This window comes from Strix aluco, chromosome 3 (genome assembly GCF_031877795.1).
Source record: "Strix aluco isolate bStrAlu1 chromosome 3, bStrAlu1.hap1, whole genome shotgun sequence".
Classification (NCBI taxonomy): domain Eukaryota; kingdom Metazoa; phylum Chordata; class Aves; order Strigiformes; family Strigidae; genus Strix; species Strix aluco.
The window spans coordinates 130,020,146-130,047,403 of NC_133933.1; the positions used below are offsets into that span (position 1 = coordinate 130,020,146).

Sequence of the window (27,258 nt, forward strand, 5' to 3'; positions counted from 1 at the left end):
TTCAGAAGTGACACCCTAAAACATCAGATTTTTTAAATCATTAACAAAACAATAGGGGAACAAGAACACTGCCAGTGTTTTTCAGGCAGTATTTGAGCAACTTCAGAAATGCTAGATGAACCATATTTATTTTTCTATTTGTGGCTTTGATGGGAATTTAATTGAAAAGCTCAGTAACTCAGATTTTGATGATTGTTTGCACAGAGTGTTCCACAGCAAAACTGTGAAAAAAGGAAAAAAAAAAAACCCAAAAACAAAAAACAAAGGATTTTTTTTCTGGTCGGCCAGAAGAGGCAGTGACAAGAGACCTGCTACAGATTTTTCTCATCTCCTGGAGTTTGAAATCACATGCACTTTATTCATTGCCTATAGACAGACATTGCATTTTGTCAGTATAGCTCACCATGAAAGCTAGGCTGCTGGCAATTAATTTTTCTTTTATTTTCCACCTTTTTATGTGATTAGATATGGTCATAAGGATTTCCATCAGGATCACTTCAATAAACTGAAAAAGGAGGTAACACCCTGGCCCTCTCCTTTACGGTTGATTAGCTTAATATGAAACACTTGAAAAAATCCAAACATTCGGAAGTTGTTCGGCGCACACATCTTGGGTTCAAATCTCCTTTATTGTTTCTAGATCAAAAAATGCAAAGGAAAAGCCTGAAGAAGTAAGGAGTAAGTGACAGGGTGGAATGGCATGCGAAGACATGGAGGTATCTTTTTAGCAGCAGCTAATAGGTAAGAATGACACATCCTACAGTTTTCCTATTTTTTAGGGAAAAATACCTGCAAGAGGCTTTGGTGGTGTCACTATATTACCCTGCCAGTGTATAAAATGATCCTTTAATTTACTTATGGCCCTGAATGTGAGTTTTTTCCAAACTTTACATGGCAATAAGCTTGAAACTTTTCCCGCTATCTGCAGCCCTCGTCATAGCAAGACTGATAATGGTAAAATATTTTCCCAGAATTAGAGTCCAAGCTCAATTAAGACTCGAGCTAGGGGATAATATATCTGCCTGTTTATTTAGTGGCATTTCCTCAGATTTGTGTTTTCTCACCTGGAAGTATTCTCAGTTTAGGATGATAGCTAAATATTCACTTTTATCTGCAAAGCCTCAAACAAAACTGGATGTCTTTATGCCTTTTTCCTTCTAATACAGCAATAGCAGTCAGCATCAGGAGACCTGATCTTACAGCTTCCCAGAAGAAAGTTGTTTTGTGATAGATCTGAGGAGGATCCTTCAAAAAATGAAGATATTTTAATCTGATGGTAGCATCGTATTTTCCCCAAGTGCTCTCAACTTTCAAGAAAGCTACTGGCTAACTGCTAGACACTCGCTGCATGGAAGTAACGTTAATTAAACAGATGAACTATGTCAGTCAGATGCACTGTTTCTCCCCGTATCACAACTCTAAGCTATGCACAATATAATATCATGTAGCTCACAGCCTAATAGAGTGGCACATGAAAAGGTAATTGCATTATGGTACAGTATGATGATATGAGTTAAGTCATCACATGACAACTTGTCCCAGGATGATAGTATCTGTCCCACATTATATTATTTTGGGAATAATAAACATTATATGTAGGAAAACACTAAGCCAAAATAAGCTTGGTCATCCCACAGAGCTTGTGACAGATGGCAATTCTAGCTCTATAATCAAAGCAATAATTAACCTAGTAGTTTTTTTAAAAATATCAAACCACATTTGCAATGCAGTTCTCCACATCAGGGATATGCTGAAATATTCAGTAGTGTTTTCAGATACACTGATCATCTGAATTAAATATGGTTACTGACAGGAAACCTCTGGTCCTGCAGGAGACACCATGGATTACCAATATCTGGTATTTATTTCAAGTGTTGATGTCTTTGGCAAAAGGGAGCCTGAAATTGGAAATGAGGATCTGTTCAAAAGATCTAAAACCCCTATTGCTTCCATTCACAGACTATTTGGCAGTTTACTCCATGAATATAGCCCTTTTTAGTCTATTCATTCAATATCTGTGAAGAGGCTAATTTCAGTATTTTACCTGTTTGTGATCTGTATTCACTCTAAATTCACTGGCGAACATGAATTCTAAATCTATCATTTGTTGGTGAATTGGTTGGCTAATCAGGACATAGTGCCACTTCTGTCTGACAGCTGAAACACCCGAACTTTAAAATCAGGACTTTTTGTTCAGGTTAGCATGTATAATTTGCGAGAATATTATCACTCATTTTTATGAACAATTTCTTGTTTATTGTCTAAGTTCAGGTATCAATTACTGAGGACCTAAATGAATTTACATGCATGAGATGTCACTCCAAATTTTAGGGGTCTCTCTACCTCATCTTTTATCAGATCCACTTTTATGAACTTAATAGACATATGGGAATGGTAAAAATAAAAAAAAATATAAATATATATATTAATATAAACCATGGCTATCCCTGTTTTATCTCAGTTATTCATCAGTCATAATTAGTAAAGAGAAGAAGCCATCTTATATTGTGATTATTGCATAGGAAGAGATGTGTTAAGCTTTCTCTGTTCACGGTCATCACTAAGATGTTGGCAGTTCTGTGGTCAATGTACGAGTTTTTCATGGGTAACCTTAGATAATGTATTTTATGATGATGCTGACAACCAGGCATTTGTAATTTGACTGGCTGTCAGTGTACAATCCCAGGAAATCTAGCTTTCTACCATCATCAGAGTACTCTCTGGCCACAGAACTTGCTTATTTTCTGTACATCACGTCTTTTCAGTACATCAGGCTTTGCAACTTGTGACATTACACAGACAGCTGTGAATAGTGGGACACGCAAAACAGGTGTACTGTAGGGTCCGGGAAATTAAATATTGATGAACAAAGTAATGGTTCTCCCAATGAATCTATAAATTCATAAAGACAAGGCATGGGATGCAGTATAATGTCTTAATGCAGTCCCAGCTCTTTTAAAAGAGGGAAAAATTGAGGATAAATGAGTTCATAAAATTGTAGCACTTTGCACTGATAGGCCATAGGTCTGAAAAACCTCCTCCTGTGTTATCAAATTCAGTTTGCTGCCACTGGAAGCTCACATACCTCCTTTCCTGAACTTTGCAAGCGCTGTCGCGTAAATCGTCAGATTTCTTACCCCCTCTATTCTGTTTGGGCAGCTGTTTCTGAACCCAGCTGCTCTAATGATTATAAAACATCTAATTTCCAAACCAAAATGTAAAGATGGCCAATTTATACCCACCTGGATTTGTGCTAACATTGTTCTTTACCTTAAACAGCTTTTTCCCCTCTCCCTGATATTTACTCCTTTCCTATTTCTAGAAAAAAAATATTCTTTTTTTTGCTCAGCTTGTTTGCTAGATAACAAATCACAGTCTTTTCTTGTTTAACACTTCCGTGTTCCCTGATCATCCTGGCAAGACTTTTCTGCATCTGTCCCGGATGAGTGTCCAGAGTTGTACACATTACTGCAGAGGGGTCTGAACTAATGTCTTCCACATTATCATTACAGCTCCAATTCCCCAGTTCCACAGAAAATAACTTGGCCTATAGATCCCAGATCTACTCCCCTGTACCTCCCTGCTGCCTCACAGTGTCACCCAAAAGTGTCCCCAGGTCCTACCTCTTGGTGCACTTGGAAATCTCCAACCACCAGAGAAGGTTATGGCACTGGTTTTGCTAAACATTCCCATCAATTTTCTCAACAGGCAAAATGACACCCATCTAAGTGAAGTGCATTATTTAAAACAACTGTGCAGACGAGTATTCCTTGATTTCACCGTGATCAAAGGCAACAGTATAAGTAAGTCCTTCTCATTCACAGAAGTAATTCTTGATGTGGAATGGCTTCATTCATACTGGAAAATAAAGTGTGCTGAATCATTCATTATTCATTATGCAGTCCACAGGGCAGGCAGTGCAGCTGGGCTCACGTCCAAGCAAGCAGACTCTCCTACTCCCAATGGTGTGGTCACACTGAAACTGTCTCTCGGGAACTGTCCTTTACCTTGTCACCCTCAGATCTCTCACGGGCATTGCTTTGGAGTGAGTGAGACAAGGGTAAAACCATGCAAGCAACCACACTAACAACCAAAGAGTGTGCACAGTCACAGGGCAACACGTGGACCCAGGCCATAACCACGTTTCGCACACCATCAACAGCGTAGCTTTCACGTGGACCTGTAATAAAGAACAAAAGAGCCCAAGGAGAGAGCCCAAGCAAGTTGTTTAATTGTAGCTCACTCCCTGACCATGTTCTGGACAAACCTACAGCAGAGGTGACTGCTTGTAAACTGGAGGTTGGATTCAGTGGTCCAAACATAGATACTTTCCTTTGAACTGCAGCTGCTGATCCAGAAGCATGCAGGACTCCTGCAGGTCCTCTGACCCATCTAACAGCCCCACACAAATGTCTCAGATATCCCGAAACATCTCAAATTGCACCAGGTGCTAAGTTAGGCAACCAAATTTTTACCCTACCTTCTACAACAGAATTACCAGGCTACCAGACCCCTGTGTTCAAGTTTTAGGAACTGGTGTAGGTCATCTAGGATGGCTCAGCCAGCTCCAAGCACAAGCACTTACTGTGTTTTTGTACAGAAAAAAGGTTTCACTTTGAGGCAGCACAAAGAGGGAAGATTTCAGGAGAAGGCAGAACCAGCACAGCCACGCAGAAGGAAAGCCTGCAGGAAGGTGAGGGCTGAAATGTCAGCAACAGAGACTTCACCCAAGGGGTAAAACTGGACTTTCTCCACTCAACGCACAATGTTTCAAAACCATGGTAGAAATGAAACCTGCTTATGGATATATTTTGTGCTTTTATGCTCAGATATGGAATTATTTAATTTTCGTCTTTTCTACCATGAGGAAATTCCAAAAGTACAAGTTGAAATGGAAAAACATACAGTGGCATTTTACTGCAAGTTGCATTTTTATAGTGAACCAGCAGCATTAGTAAACATTGCAGAGCTTTCTGAGGGGAAGATTTCACAGCCCCTCCGTGCTCTACCTCATTACCTTTTCATTTTGTTTTGTTTGCTTTTTTCTGTCAGTATAAACATGACGCATTGTCAGGCATACAGCAGGTCGGGTGATGACATTTTTTAATGCTCACATAACAACCTGACCTCCTGCTCACATTCACTAAAAAGAAAATAAGGAAACCCCCTGTTTTAAGTTCTAAATGCTAACTAGGTTCTATATTTGATTTGTTTTTCCTTCCCAGCAACACTAATTTCAAATTGAACTGCTGACTCAATTAGCAAAATGTTGAAGTTGTTGAGACCTTGTATAATATTATGTCCCATTAACAAAAAGGAAGCCAGTAGTGTTTTTATGCCAGTAACTAAATCCAGCACCAGCATTTTAATGGGCTACTTTAATTAAACAAATTAAATTAATGATGGCCTCTGCAGAATGATGAATTACACTATTTAATATATCATTGCTACGTGCTAATCCCTTTGAATATTATCTCCAAACATTGATCAATACATAGACACATAAGTCATAAACTGGCTGATCTCAAGAAAAAAAAAAAAAAAAGCAACAACCGGTGTAAAAGAAACATTAAAAAATGTAAATATAACAATGCTCCACCTACAATCAATACATCATGGACTCTAACAATGATAAGAAAGAACCTTTGAGTATGCATTATCCTAGTAGCAGTAGTATGAACTATATATATTGAGGTGGCAGCCAAGAAAGCAAATGGAAGTTGAGAACATGAGCATGGTGCCATGCATGTAAAATGAAAGCCATGCTGGGCCCGAGGAACTTATATCAGTATGTAATTTATAACCTGAATAAATCAGGTGTCTGCACAATTGCAAGCAGCCCTCGGACTTTCAATTTTTGTTGTTTGTCTTACATCTTTATTGATCATAATCAGTTTCTTTCCAGCACCATTTTAGGAAAAGATCTTCACCTCCTCCAAGTAACTGCTCAGGCTTCCCCCCCTCCCCTCCCCCCCCCTTGATGTGGCATCTCCTACAAGCAGAATTCACGTTCCACCTCTCCAAAGTGGACCAGAGGGTCTATGATTGCTCTGGGTCAAACACTGGAAAATGTAGGATGATCTCAGCTCCCAAAGAAATCAGTTACTGTTGAAGTCAGAGCAACGAACAGCACCATTACAGGATACTTGGACATTTGAGAGAAACCAGGTGCCATCTACAGTGGGTGCCCTCTGCAAGGGAGGGGGAGGACTCAGATAACTTTCACATCTTTTAGAGATATTTAACTTTTTTTTTTCACAGCTACCTTTAGAAGGACAGTGTGGAATTCAGCAAACCAATATGACCTCTAGGCAACTCAAGGGACTCAAGTAAGATGCTTATTCAGTTTAAAAAGCAATGAAGCCTCTCACTGCTGGCTGCTTGTAGACAAAAAGAAAAAAGAAAAAAAAAAGTAGTTTATAAGGAGGACTATTAATAATAAATAGAAATGAAATGTCCTTAAAGATGTGAGACTAGGATGGGATTTCCATGCAACTGGAAGAGGCTCCACACAACAGATGGGAACAGGAGCAAGACTAAGGGCAGAACAGGCATTCAAGCAGCACTTTAAAATGGGGATATAACCATAGATAAAGGAGACTGGTAAAAGGTCTTCCTCTTCTTTTGGCATTATTTTCTGTGATTTTTTTTCTAATAAAGCCTAATTTGTGTTATTGTAGAACAGCATCAGAGCGCCACAGACAACAGTCTACAACTGAGTTTTAGAGAAGATATCATGGCATTGACAGCTACTTACAACAGACTGAGGGGGATATGATATCTGACACACTGATAAAGACTCAAGGAAGGATTATATAGGATTAAGTGGGAATAACTGACAAAATGGAAAAGATGCAAGATACAAACGCAGCTAGATAATACAACCACACAAAGTATAGCAGGCATGCCTGAAGATGCAAAATGTTGTTCAGAGAAGACAAAACACTTGGCCTTAGCTTCCCGAAATTCTGAGCATTAAAGAAAACAGAGCAAAAAAGGAAAAAACAGTTTTCAAAGAAAAGGAATAAAAGAAGCACGGACATGAAAAGGACTTGTTCATCTGCTATAAAAAAGCCTATTCGGAGTTCTCTAAAGTACCTCCAACACTAACTTTACCCCACCAAGCTAGTAGCAGTCTCTCTGTAGACATGTTAAAGCCCAGTATTATCCGTGAACTCACACACCAACACTGGCACGTGATGCATGCCCTTCGTTATACCAGATACAGAGAACAGGAGTGATATTAATTTCCAACAACCTTTCCTCTCACATTTGCCAAGTTAATATTAATTTTACTAGAGAATCCTAGCTCCTACAGGCTTAGTCTCCCGTATATGAACTGTTCTAAAATAAATACATCTTTTTAATGGTATAACATGATAACATTGACTCTGAACACAAGACGTTTCATAGCAGCAATGCCCCACGGTAGGCGGTGGCACACGAGCCATGACATTGCGATGTGAATGACAATCCTCACGAGTTTTTCAACCAAGAAAGACAAATCATATTCTGATTCCATTACATAAGGAATTTTTAAAAAATGAAGAAGTGGGCTCTGTATTTTATGGAATTCACTGTAGCTGAAGTGAGCCAGCTCAGAATCCCGGTGTTTATACCTGGGGGGGGCAGAGGAGCAAAGAAGCTACAGATGATATGGCAGGATGCTAATTCAGGCCTCTTAATGAATTCAGAGCTAGAACAAATCAAAGAAGAACTGTGCTTAAAATAAAAAAAACCCACCAAGCTACAGGTGTAGATTGTGAACTGGCATTATCCTCTCTTGTTTAAGAAATGACATGGTAATTCTAATGACAAACTATGTTATAAATAGACACTTAATTATAATATCTTAGGTCTGGCATCTGCTTTTTCACCATCTGAAAGGCAGAAGCCAAGGACCATTTGCTGTAAAATTGGAGGCCTAAACAAGACAAAAGGAAACATAGAGTGAAGTTCAACCAAACCCGCAATCTGCTATTCTTCACACCCTCCACTTGACTATTGTCCTTCAGCCACTTCACACTGGAGAAGGAAGCAAATGCCCCTGGTCCCGGACACCCCGGCAGTTGCCGGCCGTGGGAGCAACCTACTCTGGGGGCAACCTCTCCGAACACATCCCAGCCCACTGGCTGAGGGCAAAGAGCTGTCGTGCACCTGAATCCAGCCACTTTGGGCTTTTTCTTCCTCCTCTCCCCACCCGGTCCACGGGTCCGCTGGCTACAGCAGCTACCATAGAAACCAAAGTGCTGCTCTGCAGCACACGGAGCAGATGTCACGCGAAGTAAGATGAATGCGATGTGGCGAGGGGGGGGGGGGGGGTGGCAAGAGGAGGAGGAGGAGGGAAAGCAGCATCACACGTTCAGAATTAAATGTTCCCACCAGAGGGAGTGAGTCATGTTTGAAGTAAGTGCAAAGCTGCAATATTTTTTTCCTACGCTCTCAACGCGCATCCGCAAACACGGACGTACAAATAAATGTGCTTTCATCTCTTTTGCACAGGTGCTCGAGTCACCCGTGCTCTGCTCTCTAATGAAAGCTGTGATTTTCTCGTGATGCTAAATTAATGCCTGACCTAAAACAACTATCTGAGCCAGAACTGTGCTGTCATTTCAAAAATGCCCTGTAAAGCTTTTTCCCTCCCTCTCCTTCCAGGATAGTGCAGAAATATGACATTGTATAAAGTCAATTTATATTAGACAGGCATTTTACGGCAAAAAGTCACTCCATTTTTAAGACTAACAAGCCATAATTCGGTCGTGCATTGCATTTTAACTCAAAGTAAAAAACAGTAACAACCAGCCTGGAGCAGTGTTTGATTTTTCTCTAATCTTACCGTTCAAAATTAATATCTTTGCCTCAAGTTTTGTTTTGGATTTTTTAATTCACAAAAGGCCATTCTTAATATTATGATCTTTTTCCAACATAAGCATTATTCCCCCTTCTTCCTACCCTCAGTATGTCTCGTACGTATCTAATTCACTTTGCCTAATGCACCTTCTTGATATATTTGTTGAAACATTATCTTGTAAAGAAATCGGGGGAGGCAGAAAGTCACATTCTTTCTATTTGCAAATTGAGAATTAGATTCCATTGATTACTGTGGTCTCTATCCAGTGCCAAGCACTGAGCATGACAACGGTGAAGAGTTCACTCTGAAAGGTGCTGAGCGCTTATCATGTCTGTGGGTATTAATGCAGCTGAAGATGCTCGGCAAGTTCAAGATGCAAAACCATGAACTCTCACGGGCCTTCAACATCTCTGCACCTGCAAGTGGACCTGTACACACAGAGTGATCCTCCCCTGTGGATGCCAATGAAGATTTCCACTCCAAGATGGAAGGATAATTTACAAATAAATTGGATGAAACATTTGCCAAGCCCTCCTTCAGCTGGACTCTGTGATGAATTCACAATTATACACAGCAACAGCAGCAGAAAATGATGCCTAAAAAATGATGTCTACTTCTCTAGACTGTATATATTTAAATGATGGGCCATCATGTATGAGTGTCCCTCCCAAAATTCACTTGGTAAATAATACTCATACAGGTAATGCGCATCTTCCTCTTTTCCGTAGCAAAATATAAATTCCACAGAATCCCTTGTTGTCATCATTTACAAGCACCACCAGGATAATTCTGCTTTATCTGATTTATGAAACAGTCTTCTGTGGTTTACACAAATGTGGACGAACAACTTTAGGACACTCAAATGACAAGAAACCTGATGGTTTGGTGTTGCATACAAAGAGAAAGGAAAACAAGCTCCTGCATTTCTTGCCATTGCAGACGTGCTGCGAGGCCACCAGAGGGCAATGAAACAAATCAGGTTTTCCTCCAGCCCTGTTAAATCCCCTAATTTCCATCTGAAGGTTTTTCCTATAATAATATATCATGGGATAATGGGGAAATTTATTTCCTATGATTGTTGGCTCATAAAATAGCAACCACGTATGTATAATGGCAAGAAGAGCTGGATGAAAAATAATCATCCAAGATATAATTAGCTGATTGAGATAAAAATAAAAAATAGTACAGAAAGTAAAATGAGGGGCATGATATTAAAAATGCACATTTGTGTGTGTACGTGGAGCAGGAGAAGAGACGCTACAATCCCTCACCGGAATTTTCTAACTAACACCTCTTTTTTCAGAATTTTTCTTGGGTGTTTTAAGCTTTTACCATGAAACTTTACCTTTTGGGCTGAAAGTTGCCATCGAATTGTACTTGCTGGAGACAATTAATTTTCCAAATTTTCTAGGATAGCTCTTCAGCCATTTCTGAGAAATACAACCAGGGAAAATAATGTATTTTCCATATTTAAAAAAAAAAAAAGTGGGACACTTTCTTTAAGGAATGCAAAAATTGAGCCTTGAAGTTTGCAGTTGGGAGTCCTTCAACATGAAGAACTGGCTAACAAAGCCAAAGCTGTCTAATTTTTCAACTTTTTAGAAAAATGCAGTTTTCACACAATCAGTGTATGGTTAGTATTGAATATTCTAAAAGAGGGAATGAGCACTGGTTTCCTGCAGCACTTCAAAAGGGACAAGTACGACAACAGACGCAACACTGTGCCAATTTGTACTTAGTTAAAAACAAAAACAAACAAAAAAATGAAACGACATTCAAATGGTAAGGAATATAATTAGTGCCAATCAACGTGTTTTTGTAGAAAACAGGTCAAATAGAAACCCAACATCTTTCTTTGATGAAATTACAAGTTTAGCTGACAAAGGAAACTTTGTAGCTACAATACAGTTAACATTTCATGTTTGATTCAATGCCATATAACTATTCTAATTAAAAAAAAAAGTGCTGCATGGTATCAATACAAAAAAATGGTAACTGGAATAAGATGGCCTTTCACCGGAATTGTTACGAAGCACAGTGATCAAACCTTAGAAATAATTATAAAATTAGTGCTGGTAAAACTAGAAGATCACATGAAGGTCAGAGTTACAGCAAATGTTGGTAATGCCGGGGCGCTCACACTGCACAATTGAGACCATAATAACATAGTTAAACCCCAAATTCTGCATCTACGAATGTGAAATCCAAAAATTTTACATCCAGGAACAAAGGATAAAGGCACATCTACAGAAACATGTGTATAAACAGCAGTGTGCCCGGGGAGGTAATTTGACCTTTATTTATGTCACTAAGTTCATTCTGTGATATTGTATCCAGTTGTGGTATCCATTTTTTCCCATAAAGAAGAAAGCTGATTTTAGGAGATAAAAACTTCAAGAAAGTTGAAAACCAAATTTAAAGAAGCTTTTTAGTGAAAGTCACTGATATGAGAACATTGATACATAAAGCTACAATTTCAGTTACACACATTTCCTGTTAAAAAATTATTAGCTGAATAATATTGACTGTTCTCCTGAAGAGACGGTGCATCCATGGCTTTCACTGTCAGTCACCTGCTGTTACAAATATATACCTTCACCTAGTTTAAGCTTCTGGCTACGGGTCTTCATTATACCTTTCCCTACTAGCTTACAAAGTGCCTTTATGTGTAAAAGACTTTTCCTTCTATGAACACCTTAAATACAATTCCTTTAAAAATTGAAAAAGACGTGGTTTAACTGCGTCACCTAAAAATAACCAAAGCAAAGGAGAAAGGAGCAGCCAGAATGGGAATATATTAACCTTAGTCAGTCACAGAAAGATGGTTGCTTGGGGAAAGGTCAGGACCGAAAACTACAGAGCAAAAAGTCCCGGGGGCTGGGAGCACTGCGTCACTGAAGATGATTTCTCAGTCTTTGATGACACTTTCCGCAGTGGCCCAGCCACACACCTACATGGTCCTGCAGTAGGAGGTATCTTAGGATGCTTTAGGCAGCAGGAAGAGGGAATATATTTTGCCCACCTTGATATATTGGGTAGTTAGATTTACTTTTAGACCTTGGGACTAAATGGCATGTAATAAACATCAGCTAGAAAAAATACAAGCTTATCTTTGTCTGCAAAGATAAAGAAAATAAGATTTTTTCAGAAACATAGGCCTGAGGAAGAAAGTGGAACATCTGAAGACTGAGAAAAATGTGGAACTAGGTAGAATGGGATGTAGGACAAGGTCAAATGATAGAAGATCCTGGAAAGCAAAAGAGCCAGGAAACAATGTGGGGAAGAAACAAACCACAAATAAAGGCTGAAATAAACTCGGGAGTGGGAAAATGACGAGAGAAAGGCAGAAGAACTGATTTTTTGCATCAGCTCAGTGGAGAGCTGGAACGTGGGCTTTGCTTGATCTTGCTTGTCAGCACTGCATGGTGTGAATGCAGACAGTCATCTAGCTGGTACTTCACCAGTAAGGCTCGTAAGCCCTGCAGCATAAGATGACAAAAGTGCTAGCTACAGAGCCTCTGAATAAAATCAAAGTCATAGAAGCAGAGATTCCTGAACGGAAATTTTTGTAAAATAGGACTGAACTCAGGCAAATCCCATCCGTCCATGTCCTCAGACACATGCAAATATTTAAGGATAGCAGCATCACTCCAGCATGTTTCCTCCTTTGTGTTTTACAGCAGCTCTTAACAACATATCTTTATATATTCTTATATGCATGCGTTCAAATTATTTATATACAGGCTTAAGCCCATTGATACGCCATTGAGAAAATACTTATGTTAGTATCTGTTGTAACACCATGCTTTCTTGGGAATTACGGATATGCAGTAACACAAAGAGAAATGTCCTGGCTTTTCCTAGCTGGGTTGGTTTTAACGTTTGCAATCTTACAAAGCTCTAGCACAAGACTGATAATACAGTTGATGCTATTGCCCATAAACCAAAAAGCCCATTCTGACCTCTTTTTGCAATCTAGACCTTCCTGAAATCAGTACACGTCCTGGATCTAAAAGAAAAAAAGATTAGTCTACAAGCGATCTATGGAAGTCAATAAAGGAGAAAAAGGTCTTGATGCAAAAAGATCACAAGATCAAAACACACATGACAATGTTGCTTGCTAAAGCATGCTCTGATTCTTCTTTCCAGGAAGTATTGACTTGTTTTCCCAAAAGCTAAGAGCTATATTTGACTGAGTGGCATACTTCAAACAGAAAATAATATACAGAACTCTCTGACAATTCACTGGGTAACAGAAATGCTGAAATTAAAGAACCTCCTAGGCCAGATTTTTATCTCAACTGCATTAGTGGAAATCCAAAGTAATTCCATCGATTCTAATGGTGTTGCTCTGGATTTTCAGCTGTACGGCTGATCTGCACCACTTCCTGTGAGAAAATCTTGAGAATTATTTCAGCAAATGCTAACATCAGTTAGAAATCAACCTCATCAGGGCATGACAAAAACCTCATCAGGGTATGACAGTTGTTGATACATGCTGTAGTACATCTGGGTATCAAATTGTTTGAACCAGAGTGCTTAAGTGGCCACTCCTATGCCCATATTTAGATACCCAAGTAGTATATTTTATAAACGCTGAGTATCTGTTGTTTCCATGTGTGAGCTTTGTAGAGCTCAGAACTTTTTGAAGTACCATTATGTTCTTATATCTGTCTTGAAAAGCCCTGTTTCAGATAAATTTTTGGCTTTATATTTTAGAGTTGGATAAACAGTGGGAAAGCGTTCCATAAGTACTTGCTTGAATTCTGGCTTAGGCACACTTTTGTCACCGAGAAAACTTGAGGTTTGAATAGTGTTCTTTGGATCCCACAGCTTTGCACTAAGGATAAACAAACTGTTTGGATAGCAGAAGTAATGCTCCCAGACTTCACCATGCTCAACAAAATGCATGTGTCCTTTGAAAAAAATGGCTTTTTATTTCATTTTTTAATTTGTATGGAAACTATAAACCAGGCCAACCCCTCTCTCCCTCTCCAGATCAATGAGTCCCACTACAAGCCTCATCTTTCACCTGGACACGGGACAGATTCGAAGGCCAGAGCAGAATTAAGATATAACATTCTCAACACATCTTGAGAGTCAACACATCTCAAGATGATTTCTAAGTTTTCATTTCCTGGAAATTTTTGCTCAAGTCAGTTTTAAGGGCTATATTTAACACAAAGACAACAAGATCTGATAGAGAACAGCAACAGCTAATCATAAACATCTTTCTTTTGCCTTGACCTTCTTCTAGACTATTTTATCATGTCCTCACATAACTAAGGTCTTTAAGAGCTTCCTTAAGAGAAGGAACTATATCCTGTTCCCCGTAAATCACTGTGTACACTTGAACTATCATTATTAATATCATTACCTAATTTATGCTCCTGACATTTAATATGCTTGTGAAACTTTTAGAGTGTTTTAACAGATGCATAATCAAGATCACGAAATTCAAAAGCCTGAACTAGAAGCCCTTCAGAATGATCCTAGATGATATTGAATCAAACACATTTAGAGGCTGATGCAAAGGTATTTAGCTTCAGTGTGTTGGCATCACTACAGGCTCCACTATGTTGGCTTACCATTGGTATGACCTAGGAGATCTGTGCCCACCTGGAGTGGCAGCTGGAGGCCAGGTCAAATAGGGTAGGACGCCTCAAATGGCACTAGACTCCTGTAGGCAAGTCAACTTAGCCCTTTAAATCATCATCTTCTGGATCAGCATGGAAATCTGCCCTGAAGATTAAGAATTCATCTGCCTAAGTATATGAAAACTTGATGTCTAAGACAAATTTAGGATGTTTTTACATTACAAGCTGAACAGAGCAAGCAATACAAAGCAGGAAATGTTTTATTTACAACCCATTCTTGGAGTCAAATTTATTTGATATTTACATTAGTTTATTGTAGGGCAATTTCTAATATTAGTTTAAATGTCCAATATCAGCGTTAGCTTGAAGCACTGGCTTCACATTCACAGTACAATAAAGCAAATGGCTTCTTTGCTGAACTCCATGACCTCCCAGATGAAAAAATGATTGTAAAATAGAAAGTATGGTTTCATAATGTTGTTCATAGTTCTAACTTCAAATGCATGATTAGCTATATTTGCAGCAGTCAAAGGGCTAAGTGAAACGCCTGGCCTTTGATCAAGTGAACAGCATATATGCAGAATCGAAAGCTAAAAAAAATCTTGCTTTTTCAGCATTGATAAAAACAAGCAACATGTGCTGCTGCTGCATCCAGGGGAACAGAAATAGTATGCAATTGGTAGCATGCTGCACTCAGCATAGGATGGTGGCACTTCTCTACCTCAGTGAATTTTGAGAGGTGTCCATAGTCCTCCTGTGCTTTCCAGGGATGCTCATTTGTGTTTTCATATGGACATACACATCCTGTATATTTCATTGTTTCAAAATAAAGTCATCTTGGTGGTGATATCAAGATGTTTTTCCTCCCACAACATGCGATGATTTGAGATGATACAGCACAGAAATGTGGGAAAATTTATTAAGAAAGAAATGTCAGATGAACAATAATATTGAGCAAACTCTGATGTTGTATGTTATGGATGCAAAGAAAACCACAGGGCACTGATCATGTCTATCATAACAGAATTCCCTATCCAAAAGGCAGAAACAGACACAGCAGAGAATCATAAAACTTTATAAATGCCTCATATTGATGCATTTCAGCCTAAATTCAACAAAGAATGCACAAGCGGGTGGTCAGTGTTGACAATAGGACAGGTCATCTCACAGACATAATTTATTCTAAAAAACTCAAACAAGCCAACTACAGTATCCTAAGCTCATGCCATTAAAGCTTTTATCTTGTTGCCACTGTCATCAAGAAATGCTGTCAAAAGTGTGCATTAGTTTTCAGGTATCTTTCTGCTGCAAAGTGACCAGATTTTATTGGAATGACAAAGAAGTTAAATTTTTCTGCGGTTTAAGGTAATATGAAGAGTTAGAAACTGTTCACACAAAACCTCCTCATCCATAGCTGAATGCAGCATTCTCAGAGGGATGAGCATAAAAAGGGTATCTCTGTAGCACAGATGAGTGATTACAAAATAAATAATGGCTTAGCTTATCAGATCAGGTTTGCTTATTTTCGTAAGAACTACCACCATCAATCAGGAATCAAGTAGCTACTATTCACATTAGAGTGAAGCAAAGATAATTCGATACGTAAAGCTCTGAAATAGACATAATTTGAAGAGGCGTAAGCAGGTGTTATTTTTTTATCAACTCTATTGTATTGCTTTAATAACAACAACCTAGTTTTTAAAAGAGCTATTTAACTTTTCCCAGCCAAAAAGCACGTGAAAAACTGTCTCCCAGCCAAAGCATGTTCTAAACTCACACAGCACGTCACATAAAACCACAGCTGAATGTTGTAAATCCACTCCACAAGTCCACTTCATGCAATTAAAACTCAGAACTGTCAATCCTGTAGGTCTGTAAATAGCCTTTCCTCCAGCCTTGACAAATCCAATCCTGACCACTTCATTTCCTTGCACATTGTTGCTCCAAAGCTCATTGCACTGGTCAGGAAACTTCAGTTTTTAAATGCCTTTTCTGTGATACCAAATATAAAGCTTTTGTTTTTGCAGCTGAGGGTTTTGCTGGTTTGTTCCCACATCATCCCACAGCGAGCTTATGGAAGTTTCATGGTATCTGTCAGGCTGTTGAGGTGCAGAGACTGTTGCCTCTTCTGCTGGCCAGTTCTGATTCAGTGTTACCCTTATCCTGCAGAATGAATCCACCCATCACAACCTGGTTTAGACCTCGTGAGGTACCTGAACATCCATTACAGTCACGAGAGATCAGGGTGTGCCTAAAATCAGCTACTTAAACATAGGCATTTAGAGCTATTTGAGGTGCCATGGGTATTTCAGATATCTACACAGGACAGTCCCTAAGGGATATTTGTGTGTTGTAGAGGGGCAGGTGGAGGTTGGCTGAGATATGCTAGAGCTTCCCCAACAGCACTAGGTGTGAGCAACTGAATCAGGCCCTGGGAATGTGTCCCATGGCTGAGCACACACTCCATGGTGAGTAAATGTGAACTCCTGGGTCAGTGGTTAGTTGAGTCCTTCAGAGCATAGTGCTGCTCATGCAAACTGTTAATGTTGGGTTGATGGTTGGACTGGATGATCTTCAAGGTCTTTTCCAACCTAGACAAGCACTTCACAAGGAAATAAGGGAGCTGCAACCACTGGCCAGCAGCTGGTTTTCAGCTCTCAGCTAAGACATGGTATCTGACTATCCCACCAGAGAGGAACTTCATGAAAATTACCAAAGCCAGTCTCAGTTGTGTTCCCAAACCTCCTGTGAGCAAGTTCAGGATCAGGAGTGCTATCATGTAACCGTAGCCACACTGAAAGTTGGCCATTGCAAATGAACAATAGCACTGTATATCCACACTGTGCAAAATAATATTCATCCCCAGTCTTCCCATGGTCATCCATAATTTATCATGTAACTGTTCAGGGCTTTAAAAGTTAAAAAAACTAACAAAACAAAACAAGACACTCCCCCCCCCCCCCCAAAAAAAAAAAAATCACTGTAAAACTCATGCAAAACAAAAAACCAGAAGCAAAAACAGAGAAAAACTTGCTTCGGGTTCAGATTCTCCAACACCTACATCTGTGAAACCAAACAGTACATTTGATGTTACCGGTTGAAGGATTCCCTTCTCAGCTGCATGTGAGTAAATACGCAATAAAGCACAAATATACAAATTGTACAAATATATTAGCTCCTGTGGAGTTACACGAATAGGGAATTTAGTCCAGCATATTAATCTTGTTGCTTGATTCAAAAAGACATTTTAGATGTTTGGTCAAATTCATGTTCTTCAGGCCAAGCCTTTTGTTAAATTAACAGAAAATGATGTTTGACAAAATGCAAAGAAAAATGACTATTTGACTAATTCGAAGATAGTTCAGTCATTTAACTGAGAATCTTCAGACCTTCACAGAAACATATTTGCTATGACTGCAGTGTGATACAGTCTCTCCTCTGAGCATCATATACTGTTCTCTTCAAGATCTCCAGCGAGTCTACCCACCTACAGTTTTATAGGTCCCGACATTTCCACAAAGAGACTGTGCTCTGGACTAACAGATTGTCCAATGGTTTAGTTTCAATTGCCTGGATTTTTTATATTTATACTAAACTTTAATTTTTAAATTTAATCTCTTCACCTCTACTTATAATACTTTTTGAAGTTCTTAAACATATTTCCAGGCCCCAAAGCAAGCAATTAGCATTGCTGCTTCCTTTTTTTTTCCTTTGTAATTCTGGCTTTGGTGCAGTTATTGTTTTATTTGATTTGTTTTCTCAATCTGTTGACCAGCTGGTTTAGACTTCAGAGAGGATTTCTAGGAGCATCACAATCTACTCCTGCAGAGAAACTTTCCAAGATTATAGCCCTACAGTCCAAATCATTAAAAAAAAAAAAAAAAAAAGGTATTATATTACTTCTAGTAAAACTCCATCCATTTCTAAGTAAAAATAAAGTTACTCTGTGCTTCATCTACATTTCCTATATGTTCAGTAAGAAACCACTCCATTCCAGTTTTCTGGACTTTAGTAAAGGCCACATTTTTAATGTCTTCATAAAATCTCAACATTTCTATATTCCTGTCTCTTTGAGCACTTATTACTCTCTCCAGATTACAAGAGCAAATGACAGCAACTCTCCCCACCAGTTTCTCTTGGCTATAACAAATCAGGAGCTTATTACCTGCTCACACCACCCAATGCCTCTGTCAAGAGCTCAAGACTCAATTCATTCATAATTATTCACGGAGAGGCCCTTTAGTTGCTTTGTGGAAGGATCTTCTCCTGCCAAATATTTGCTTTTGTAACAAAGTAATAGACCTGCATTTTGCTCTCCGTGCACAAAGTTTGTCGTCAGTGCTGCCCTACACGAGCATGCAGAGATATTGGCATTTGGGGGACGTTACTTTAATATAAGCCAAACATGGAGGGGAGAGACTCAGCATATTCTTGGAGCCTGAAAACCCAGTGTTAGTGCTTGACAAAACAAATGCAGGCCTCTGATTCAGAAAAAATAAATACAAACTTCTTCCCACCCTGATTTCACTATTTGGATTATTGCCTAGATAATTCATTTGAAAACCAAATCCAGCCTAGCAACTGTCTTGAAAATTGAGTAACCTCAAGTTCAACTGTATTAAAAAACTTCAGCTTCAGGCAAAACTGATGGAACAGCTCATTCATAGTACTTTCACCAAGCCCTGGCCCTCATTTTATGTTTTTCTGATTACACTTGCATTGTGCTACAATTTACCAGCAGCACTATTGTATTATAATATATATTACCACTAGCTGACTCTGACTGTATGCATTCAGCTTCATCAACAGCTAAAGACGCATGGCTCAATGCATATTCATTGCTGTATCGCCATTTCTCAGCTGTTAAAACAGCTGCATGAATCAGCAACAAGTTTCACAACTTAAAATAGATGTAACCCTGCAGGATAGTTGGGCTCAACGCGCATTACGATTCTCACTCCCAGGCTGGTAGGAGCTAGGGACGCAGTGCACTTAACTACAGTATTTCTCCACTCAAGCATGGCGCTGCCCTGAAGGTGTAAGCTACATTAGCGTTTTGGCTTGCAGCAGAAGTGTGCTTTTGTAATAAAACTCCTGATCGTTGTCACTTATCATGCTTTGGTTCACATCCCAGAGTGGTCTTAGAATGGATGAACCCAATTCCTTTTGATGGAGCTAGACCAGACATGCACCACTGACTTCCACCTGCTAGTGGCATGTGGTTCAGAGGACCAAACTATAGCTACTGAAGAGCAAACCCTCTTGAACCGGACACAGTGTGTTCTGGGTCCTCAGTACAAACTGGTTTGTCCTGCAGATCTGCTCCTCTCAGCCCATACTGCTTGCTAAATGTAGACAGAGCTGAACACAGCTATCTGCCTTCTAAGGAGGAGCTAGCACTTCAGGGTAGCCTGTCTTGGAGGCAGGAATTCATGATATAAACCTTGGCATTGGATGGTTTCTGTCCTCAGCAAACAGAACATTTCTTTTAAATTAACAACCCTACCTGTCTTTATGAAAAAAAATCATCTAGCAAACATATGATTTCCTGTTGGGAGGCCATTCTTAGCTCTCTTCCAAGTCCTCAGCTCAAAAAAAAAAAAAAAAAAAAAAAATCTTAGAGCACATGCACAATTATCCAGTGAGCAAACAAATGAAGTACATTTTGTCTTTATTCATTTGCTGTGCCAAAAAACTCTAGAGTCACTCATACATGCTGCAGTCATTGTACTTCTATTCGCTAGTCCTCCCCCCGTTTGGTGTATGCACCACTGCTTATCATGAAAAAATCAAGTGTTGCGCCATCCCCACATGTTTTTATCTGTCATTATCAGGTGCATAGATATGCATGCATCACTGCCAGAAGAGCTTGGTATTTATTTTACATTACTGCAATAATAAGGAAAGTGGTTGCATTACGTTTACATTAAAATAATGCAACGCAAAACATTTAATATGAAAAGGGATTCCTGAACATATTGTTTGCTCAGTATGTTTCCCATGCAACCATTCTACTGCTACTGCAATACCACAGTAGATATTGTAGATATTGTTGTTAATAACACATAGAAACCACATATCCTCTAGGAATTTCAGTACATATTTGCTGTGTTTCCTTAGTTGGCAACATAGTCCCTTCCTTCCCCCTACTTCAGCGCAAAAACAAACTCTACATGTGATCACTTACAGAGTTGTGCCTAATTATATAAATGTACTAATTATACACACTTTTCAAATGGTGATAGACTTCAAAGTAGGTACATTTTAAATTGTGCCATTAAGAAAATCTATTTGATGATGGAAATTTCTGTAATATCATACTGCAATCTCCTACATCGTAATTTTGCTTTCAAGTCCGTATTAATTTGATGAGAAATAACAGCAGAGAATAATAGAGTTAGGAAAGCAAACGGAAAGCTGTAAGATTTACAGTGTGATATCGGTCAGCAGATGCTAACAAAAAGATTAAAAACAATTTGGAAAAGCAATGGATCTAAGGTAAACAATGAGTAGAAAAAAATCTGCATGATAAATATGAATACCGAACCTTCAGAAACTACTCTGTTAACAAAGATAAACACCTGCAAGACTGACTTATCCCCATGTGTTCAGCTACTCATGAGAAAATATATATGTCATTGAACACTTAATTTACATGCACAGTTATCACACTGCTAGGAACGACTTGCAAATTAGTTCCTTGCAGTTCAGAGCATCTCTTCGCATGCAAACGAACGCCAACCGCATATACAAACCAGCCCTACAAGTGCACACGTAGCTCAGTCCACCAACGTCAGACAAACATTTATGAAAACCAAACTGCCACACAAGACTTCAGCACGTGCACCTCCTTTTCGGACCTTGGTACGTGCCTCTGGCTGCGATACCCTCACTCTTCAAAACACAGTTCTTTAACATTAGATACTCACCAAAACCCCTGGTTCTTCAGCATAATGCTTTAGTGAAGCCATAGAGTAAGTGAAAGGTGATATTCTTTTAGCACTACTTCATAGTTACTCTGTCTATTGCCTTGATGCCCCAGGTTAGTAGTTTATTTCATGAAAGTTAAAAGAATTTATATATCTCGGCTGTAAAATCTAGATCTTGCATTGACAAGACCATTAGGCAGATCAGACAGCAATTACAATGCAGCAATGCTATAGGACACTAATCCCTCTGCCTTTAGTTAAATAATAGCTTATGTGGCAGGGAAGAGACAGAATCCATCTTCACTGAAAATAGGACTGTGTATAGAAAGGGAAATGTTCGATCTTCCCTCACACAAATCCTAGTGTCAAAACAAATAGTCTTACTAAGTCACGGGCTGTCACATTTAATCAAAGACATTTATGGAATGGCTTGATAGAAGCATCTTATAAGCAGCAGATGGGTGATCCTGAGTTACCAACCTCAAATATTGATCAGGACTTTCCCCCAGCATTCAAGAACTCTTGGGTCTGAGATTTTGGGTACACCCTTCAGAGTATGGGGTCCAGATATGCTTTAAGATCACAGACTTCTGCTCTGGCATACCCACATAAAAAAAAACTCTAGGAGAGATTAAAAATATCTCTGCACAAGTAACTATTTTTCTTTCTGCATAGTTATAAAATGACTCACAGACAAAAAAACATTTCATAAAAGTTAGACTTTAAAGCAAATATGATGCAAGTTCAGTATTGGAATGAGGAGCTCCAGCAGCAACACGGAAACAACGCACAGTACGAGAAGTGATTTTGTGCAAACTGGTGATGTCTTTGACCTCTGCTCATACATGAAGTAATTCCATGCCCTGCCCAATGTTACCTTTTGATATTCTTCCTTAGATCTCAAGGCAGCTTCCATCTGTTCCTGAGAAAACGTGTAGATGGCCGAGCGATACTGTGTGCCAAAGTCATTACCTTGTCGCATTCCTGGGGAGAGAGAAAACACAGCACACCATGAGGATCATCCTCTCTACCTGACTGGGCTGCAGGTATAAGTTCAACAAACCTCAATTCAGGATGTTCCATACACCTGGGTTAGCACAGTCTCTTACAGGCGTGCTCAGTAGGTAGTTTTAGGAAGTCCAAGCCTTTCTTTGGTTAAATAGTCCTGAAGACATTCAACACTGATATCTCATTTTAAATGACATGCAAATGAAATTTAAGCATTTTGCATTTTATATTTTGGTACATCACACAGTAGTCAAATACAGATGTAAAACCTTAAATAATCAAGCTGCAGTTACTGTAATCAAGGTACTCTTAAAATATTTATTTTGAACCACGCAAATGGTTACAAAAAAAAGTTGATTTTACCAAGTGCTTAAAAATTTTCTTGTGCCAGAGGAGTACATCTTAATGGAAGAAATGTTCAAAATACCCTTGGAGTTAACTAGCTGTTCTCCTCTATTCACAAAGCAATAATCTTGCTAAAAGACCACTATGCAGGTACTGGTGAATTAATTCTGAATTTATCAATTCCCACCATCATCACCACTAGTTATGGAGTGAAGGAATGACTCTTACAAAGCTCCCAGATCTGAGCTCCAAAGAGGACTCCAATAGAAATGTTACAGAGAGGTTTGGAGAAAGTCTGGCTGCATTAGTACTGTTATAGAGTGAGCAATGCTTAGGAACCGCAATCCTTTCATGATATTTTGAGTTTAGAAGTAGAAAACAAAGGTATATATGTAAGATCTACTAAATTCTATTTGCAACATATATGTGGATAATATGGATGGCAAAAGTATATAATATTGTTTATATGTACCATTATGAAAACAAAACCCTAGTTATACATACTCAGTAATTCCTTGAAATTATACCATATACGAGTACTTTTGGTACAAGGATTAGCCCCTTTAATGCTGATATATGTAATCCCTTTGAAAGACTAGTTGTATGAAGTTGCTCATGTACAACTTTCGAAAACATGAGTTGGATTCTACCTACAAACATAGGCTGGGCAAAGAATGGAGAGCAGCCCGGAGGAGAAGGACTTGGGGGTGCTGGTTGACATGACCCAGCAGTGTGTCCTCGCAGCCCAGAGAGCCAACTGTATCCTGGGCTGCATCCAGAGCAGTGTGGACAGCAGGGCGAGGGGGGGGATTCTCCCCCTCTACTCCGCTCTCATGAGACCCCCCCCTGCAGTGCTGTGTCCAGCTCTGGGACCCTCAACATAAGGAGGACATGGACCTGCTTGAGCGGGGCCAGAGGAGGCCACGAAGATGCTCGGGGGGCTGGAGCACCCCCCTGTGAGGACAGGCTGAGAGAGTTGGGGGGGTTCAGCTGGAGAAGAGAAGGCTCCGGGGAGACCTTAGGGCGGCCTCCCAGGACTGAAAGGGGCTACAGGAAAGGGGGGAGGGACTTTTTACAAGGGCATGTAGTGATAGGATGAGGGGTAACAGTTTTAAACTGAAAGAGGGGAGATTTAGATGAGATCTAAGGAAGAAATTCTTCCCTGTGAGGGGGGTGAGGCCCTGGCACAGGTTGCCCAGAGAAGCTGTGGCTGCCCCCTCCCTGGAAGGGTTCAAGGCCAGGTTGGACGGGGCTTTGGGCAACCTGGGTTAGTGGAAGGTGTCCCTGCCCATGGCAGGGGGGTGGGACTAGATGATCTTTAAGGTCCCTTCCAACCCAAACCATTCTATGATTCTGTGACTCTGAAATAATGGGCCAAAGCAGAGAGATTACTATCCCCTTAGGCAACTAGCCCAGATATGGTTTGGCATTATGCAGTCCTAGGCAGCCACACTGGCCAAAGGCATTGCTGCCTCTCCTCACTATCCACTCCCATTCCTTCAGGCAGCAATACTGCAAGCCAGCTTTGCTGTAGAACATTTCATAAAGTCAAACAACAATCTTAGAGAGGAGCTTTAGCATTAAAAATGATCTGGAGGTGCAGTTTTGCAACTGCAATTGCAGTTTTGCAGTTTTTGTCTTTCATACCTTGTTCCCAAGTTTGCATTCAAGAACATAACTTTTTGCTTTGCTGTAATAAAATGTATTCATTTTGGGTTTATCTGGTGTTGTATAAGAACTTGGATGAGTGAAAATCTGGAATTTCTGAGCCAGACTCAGAAGCAGATTCCTTTCAAGTGCCTGCAACCCAAGACAAACTGGGAATCATCAGGATTTTTCTTTTGACTGCCACCAGACTACAGAAGCCCCTTTGAAGATTACCATCAACTCTCAGGACTATGGAGATGAAATGGAAAAAAACCTGATACCCCCCTGGCAAAGGGCAGAGGGTAGAGAAAGAGCCTGTGATACCCAGGGGGGAGAAAGATGCTATCAACATAATACTACTCATTAAAAGATGTAACTTTTATCCCTCTTGTACTTTCCAAGGAAACAGAAAAATGGTTTAATGGATAGTACAATAAATAAATGAAATCTGGCTGAAATATTTATGAACTAAAAGATGCAGAAATATTTTAAAAGATGCATTTGGACAAAAATTCCATTCAGTGGCCAACAGTATACATGAGACAACATGACTCCAAAAAATGTTATGCAGTTTTTTTGATGATTTCGGTTACTTTTTAACTGCTAAAATGTTACATCATTACACATAACAACAACTATGTTCTTCATCAATACTTAATAGTGTGGTCTGCAAGGCAGAGAATATTTTGCTCATTTCTTTGCAAGTTATGCTCTTGCAAAGCCAGTGCTGCTGAATAGTCAGGCATAAAATGAATACAGGCCAGTAAAGCATTAGTTTTGCCAGGATATGTTAATGCTGATTGATGTCTGAGCTTAAGCATTAGCATTCTACAAATCTATTTATTGCTTAACAAACTACTTAACAACCGGCTAGGGAGTAGATTACAAAAATCTCTATAAATGGAGGATCACTATATACTATGCCAGTTTCTAGAATGCAATTCACGAGTATGAGTTTAGCATGAGCTCATGTGCACGGTGCTCTGAGTGAGAACTTAAACAAGAGTATTTAATACATGCATGTGCCACCATTACATAGTAATAGGGGAGCAGTCAGCTTAATTAATTTATTGAAGAGAAGGTTAAGAGGAGAACTGACTCTGATTTACAAATACGTATATAGAGAAATAACCTGAGAAATAAGGCTCTTTAGTCTCGCCAAAATCGTTTAACTAGGTAGAGCAATTGAAAGCCAAAATACACAAAATCCAGATGGGAAATAAGGCAACGCTCAAACGGTGAAGAGCATTTCTGACTGGAACAATGCACCTAAAGCCATACCCCTTTCCTGAGGGCTTCACATCAAGGATATATAGTTTCCCCAAAGATACACCAAAGCTAAAAGAGCTGTACAAGGTCCGTGATGAAATCATAAAGTTAAGGAGGAGGTCAGACTGTGCAATAATAATTGCACTCGAGTGTCGGCTTGCACTCTTAAACCATTCACTAGCTATGAAGAAGACTGAACAGGTATTGTAAGTATTACCCCAAAGAGTAGCTTTAATGTGATCAATCATCTAAGCTAAAATGTCATTTATTTTTACTTGTTAATTAAATTAATTTGTACCTAAATCTCCCACAATAAGTAGCTAATACGTTATCTAAGCCACAAAGACTACAAGATAATAAAATCAAATAAATTCCATGTGTACAGCCAATTGCCACTGTTGCTATTGTTATTTGTAATAACTCACATGTACAAACTTACTTCTCAAGGGTCCATCACTGATTTTTTAAAACCCTCTGGCAAGTCTTACTTATTGAGATTCACTGACTCAATGAGTAGCAAACAAGGCAAGAAATTCAATTTACTAAATCAGTGTGGTAGGATGACTGAGCTTAACAATCTTGTCTTTGTCTGAAAGAGAGTCTACTAAATAAAAAATTACCTCTGCTTGGCTATCTAAAAATTCCAAAATGTCATCTGTAGTTAACTTTCCATTTGTGAAATGTCTTTCTTACTTTGTCTATCATGACATTCTGTCTCTTTGTGTTAATATAACACCACAGTTATACACATTAAGCTTCAGATAAGAATGCAAAAATATAAATAACTCATTTAATAAAGATGGTAAACGTATTGGAAGATATTGTGTACTGCTAAATCAAAAGCCATTCTTACAATGGATTGTCAACATTGCTGCCATTGATTCTAGCTACACCGGATGCACATTAGACACCAAAAAAGTTTTCTGTTGAGACAACAACCCAACCTCTGATCTTCTGTGCACCAAAATAGTTCCACTGAAGTCAAGAAATACGTTCTAAGTTTATAATAATACAACTGAAACCACAAATAAACTCTAGAGGCTTCAAGTTATTCACCTTGCCTACAAGGTCCCAGGTAATCAAAGAGAACTTAAACACATGTGTTAAACACCCTTCAAAACCCAGTATCTATTGCAAACTGTGATCAGACATTACAAAAACATTGAGACTTAGAAGTGCTTTGAATGACCACAATTTTTGTTACATTTCATAGAAAAATGAACAAAGCTCTTGACATTATAGATTGGATGGATTAAAGCAATATTTAATATCACTAATGGATGCATTTCAGGATCAGATTTCCCATAAAAATTCTCTACAAAGACTAAGATATTTGCACTCTAGAAGAAGAAAGTTATTATTTTCAGCTGTGTCAAACTCCAATTTTAAGAAATACATATGATTTTGCTTTAATTTCAAATCAAACCAGTGAATCAGGTTTGTCTAAATCTTCACTCCTGGAAGAAGGAATAATTCCTACAGAACATCAGCTTTACATCTTCAGAGCAGCTGGAACTTCTAGGCAGGGAAATGCTGATTGCCTACAACTGTTCTTCTGCAAGATGTCTTAAAGTCACTCTCTGTGCAAAGCCTGACAATTTAGGGATAGAAT

General features: G+C 39.1%; 1 protein-coding gene across 2 annotated transcripts in view; it reads right to left on the reverse strand.

Annotated features, from left to right (window-relative positions):
• Nucleotides 1-27,258, reverse strand: part of MSRA (methionine sulfoxide reductase A) — a 292,369-nt gene that overhangs the window by 71,035 nt on the left and 194,076 nt on the right. For both annotated transcript variants that reach the window (XM_074820282.1, XM_074820281.1), the window contains one exon: nucleotides 22,255-22,361. In XM_074820282.1, coding sequence (XP_074676383.1) covers nucleotides 22,255-22,361 — 107 coding nt within the window. The remainder of the gene's footprint in view (nucleotides 1-22,254; nucleotides 22,362-27,258) is intronic.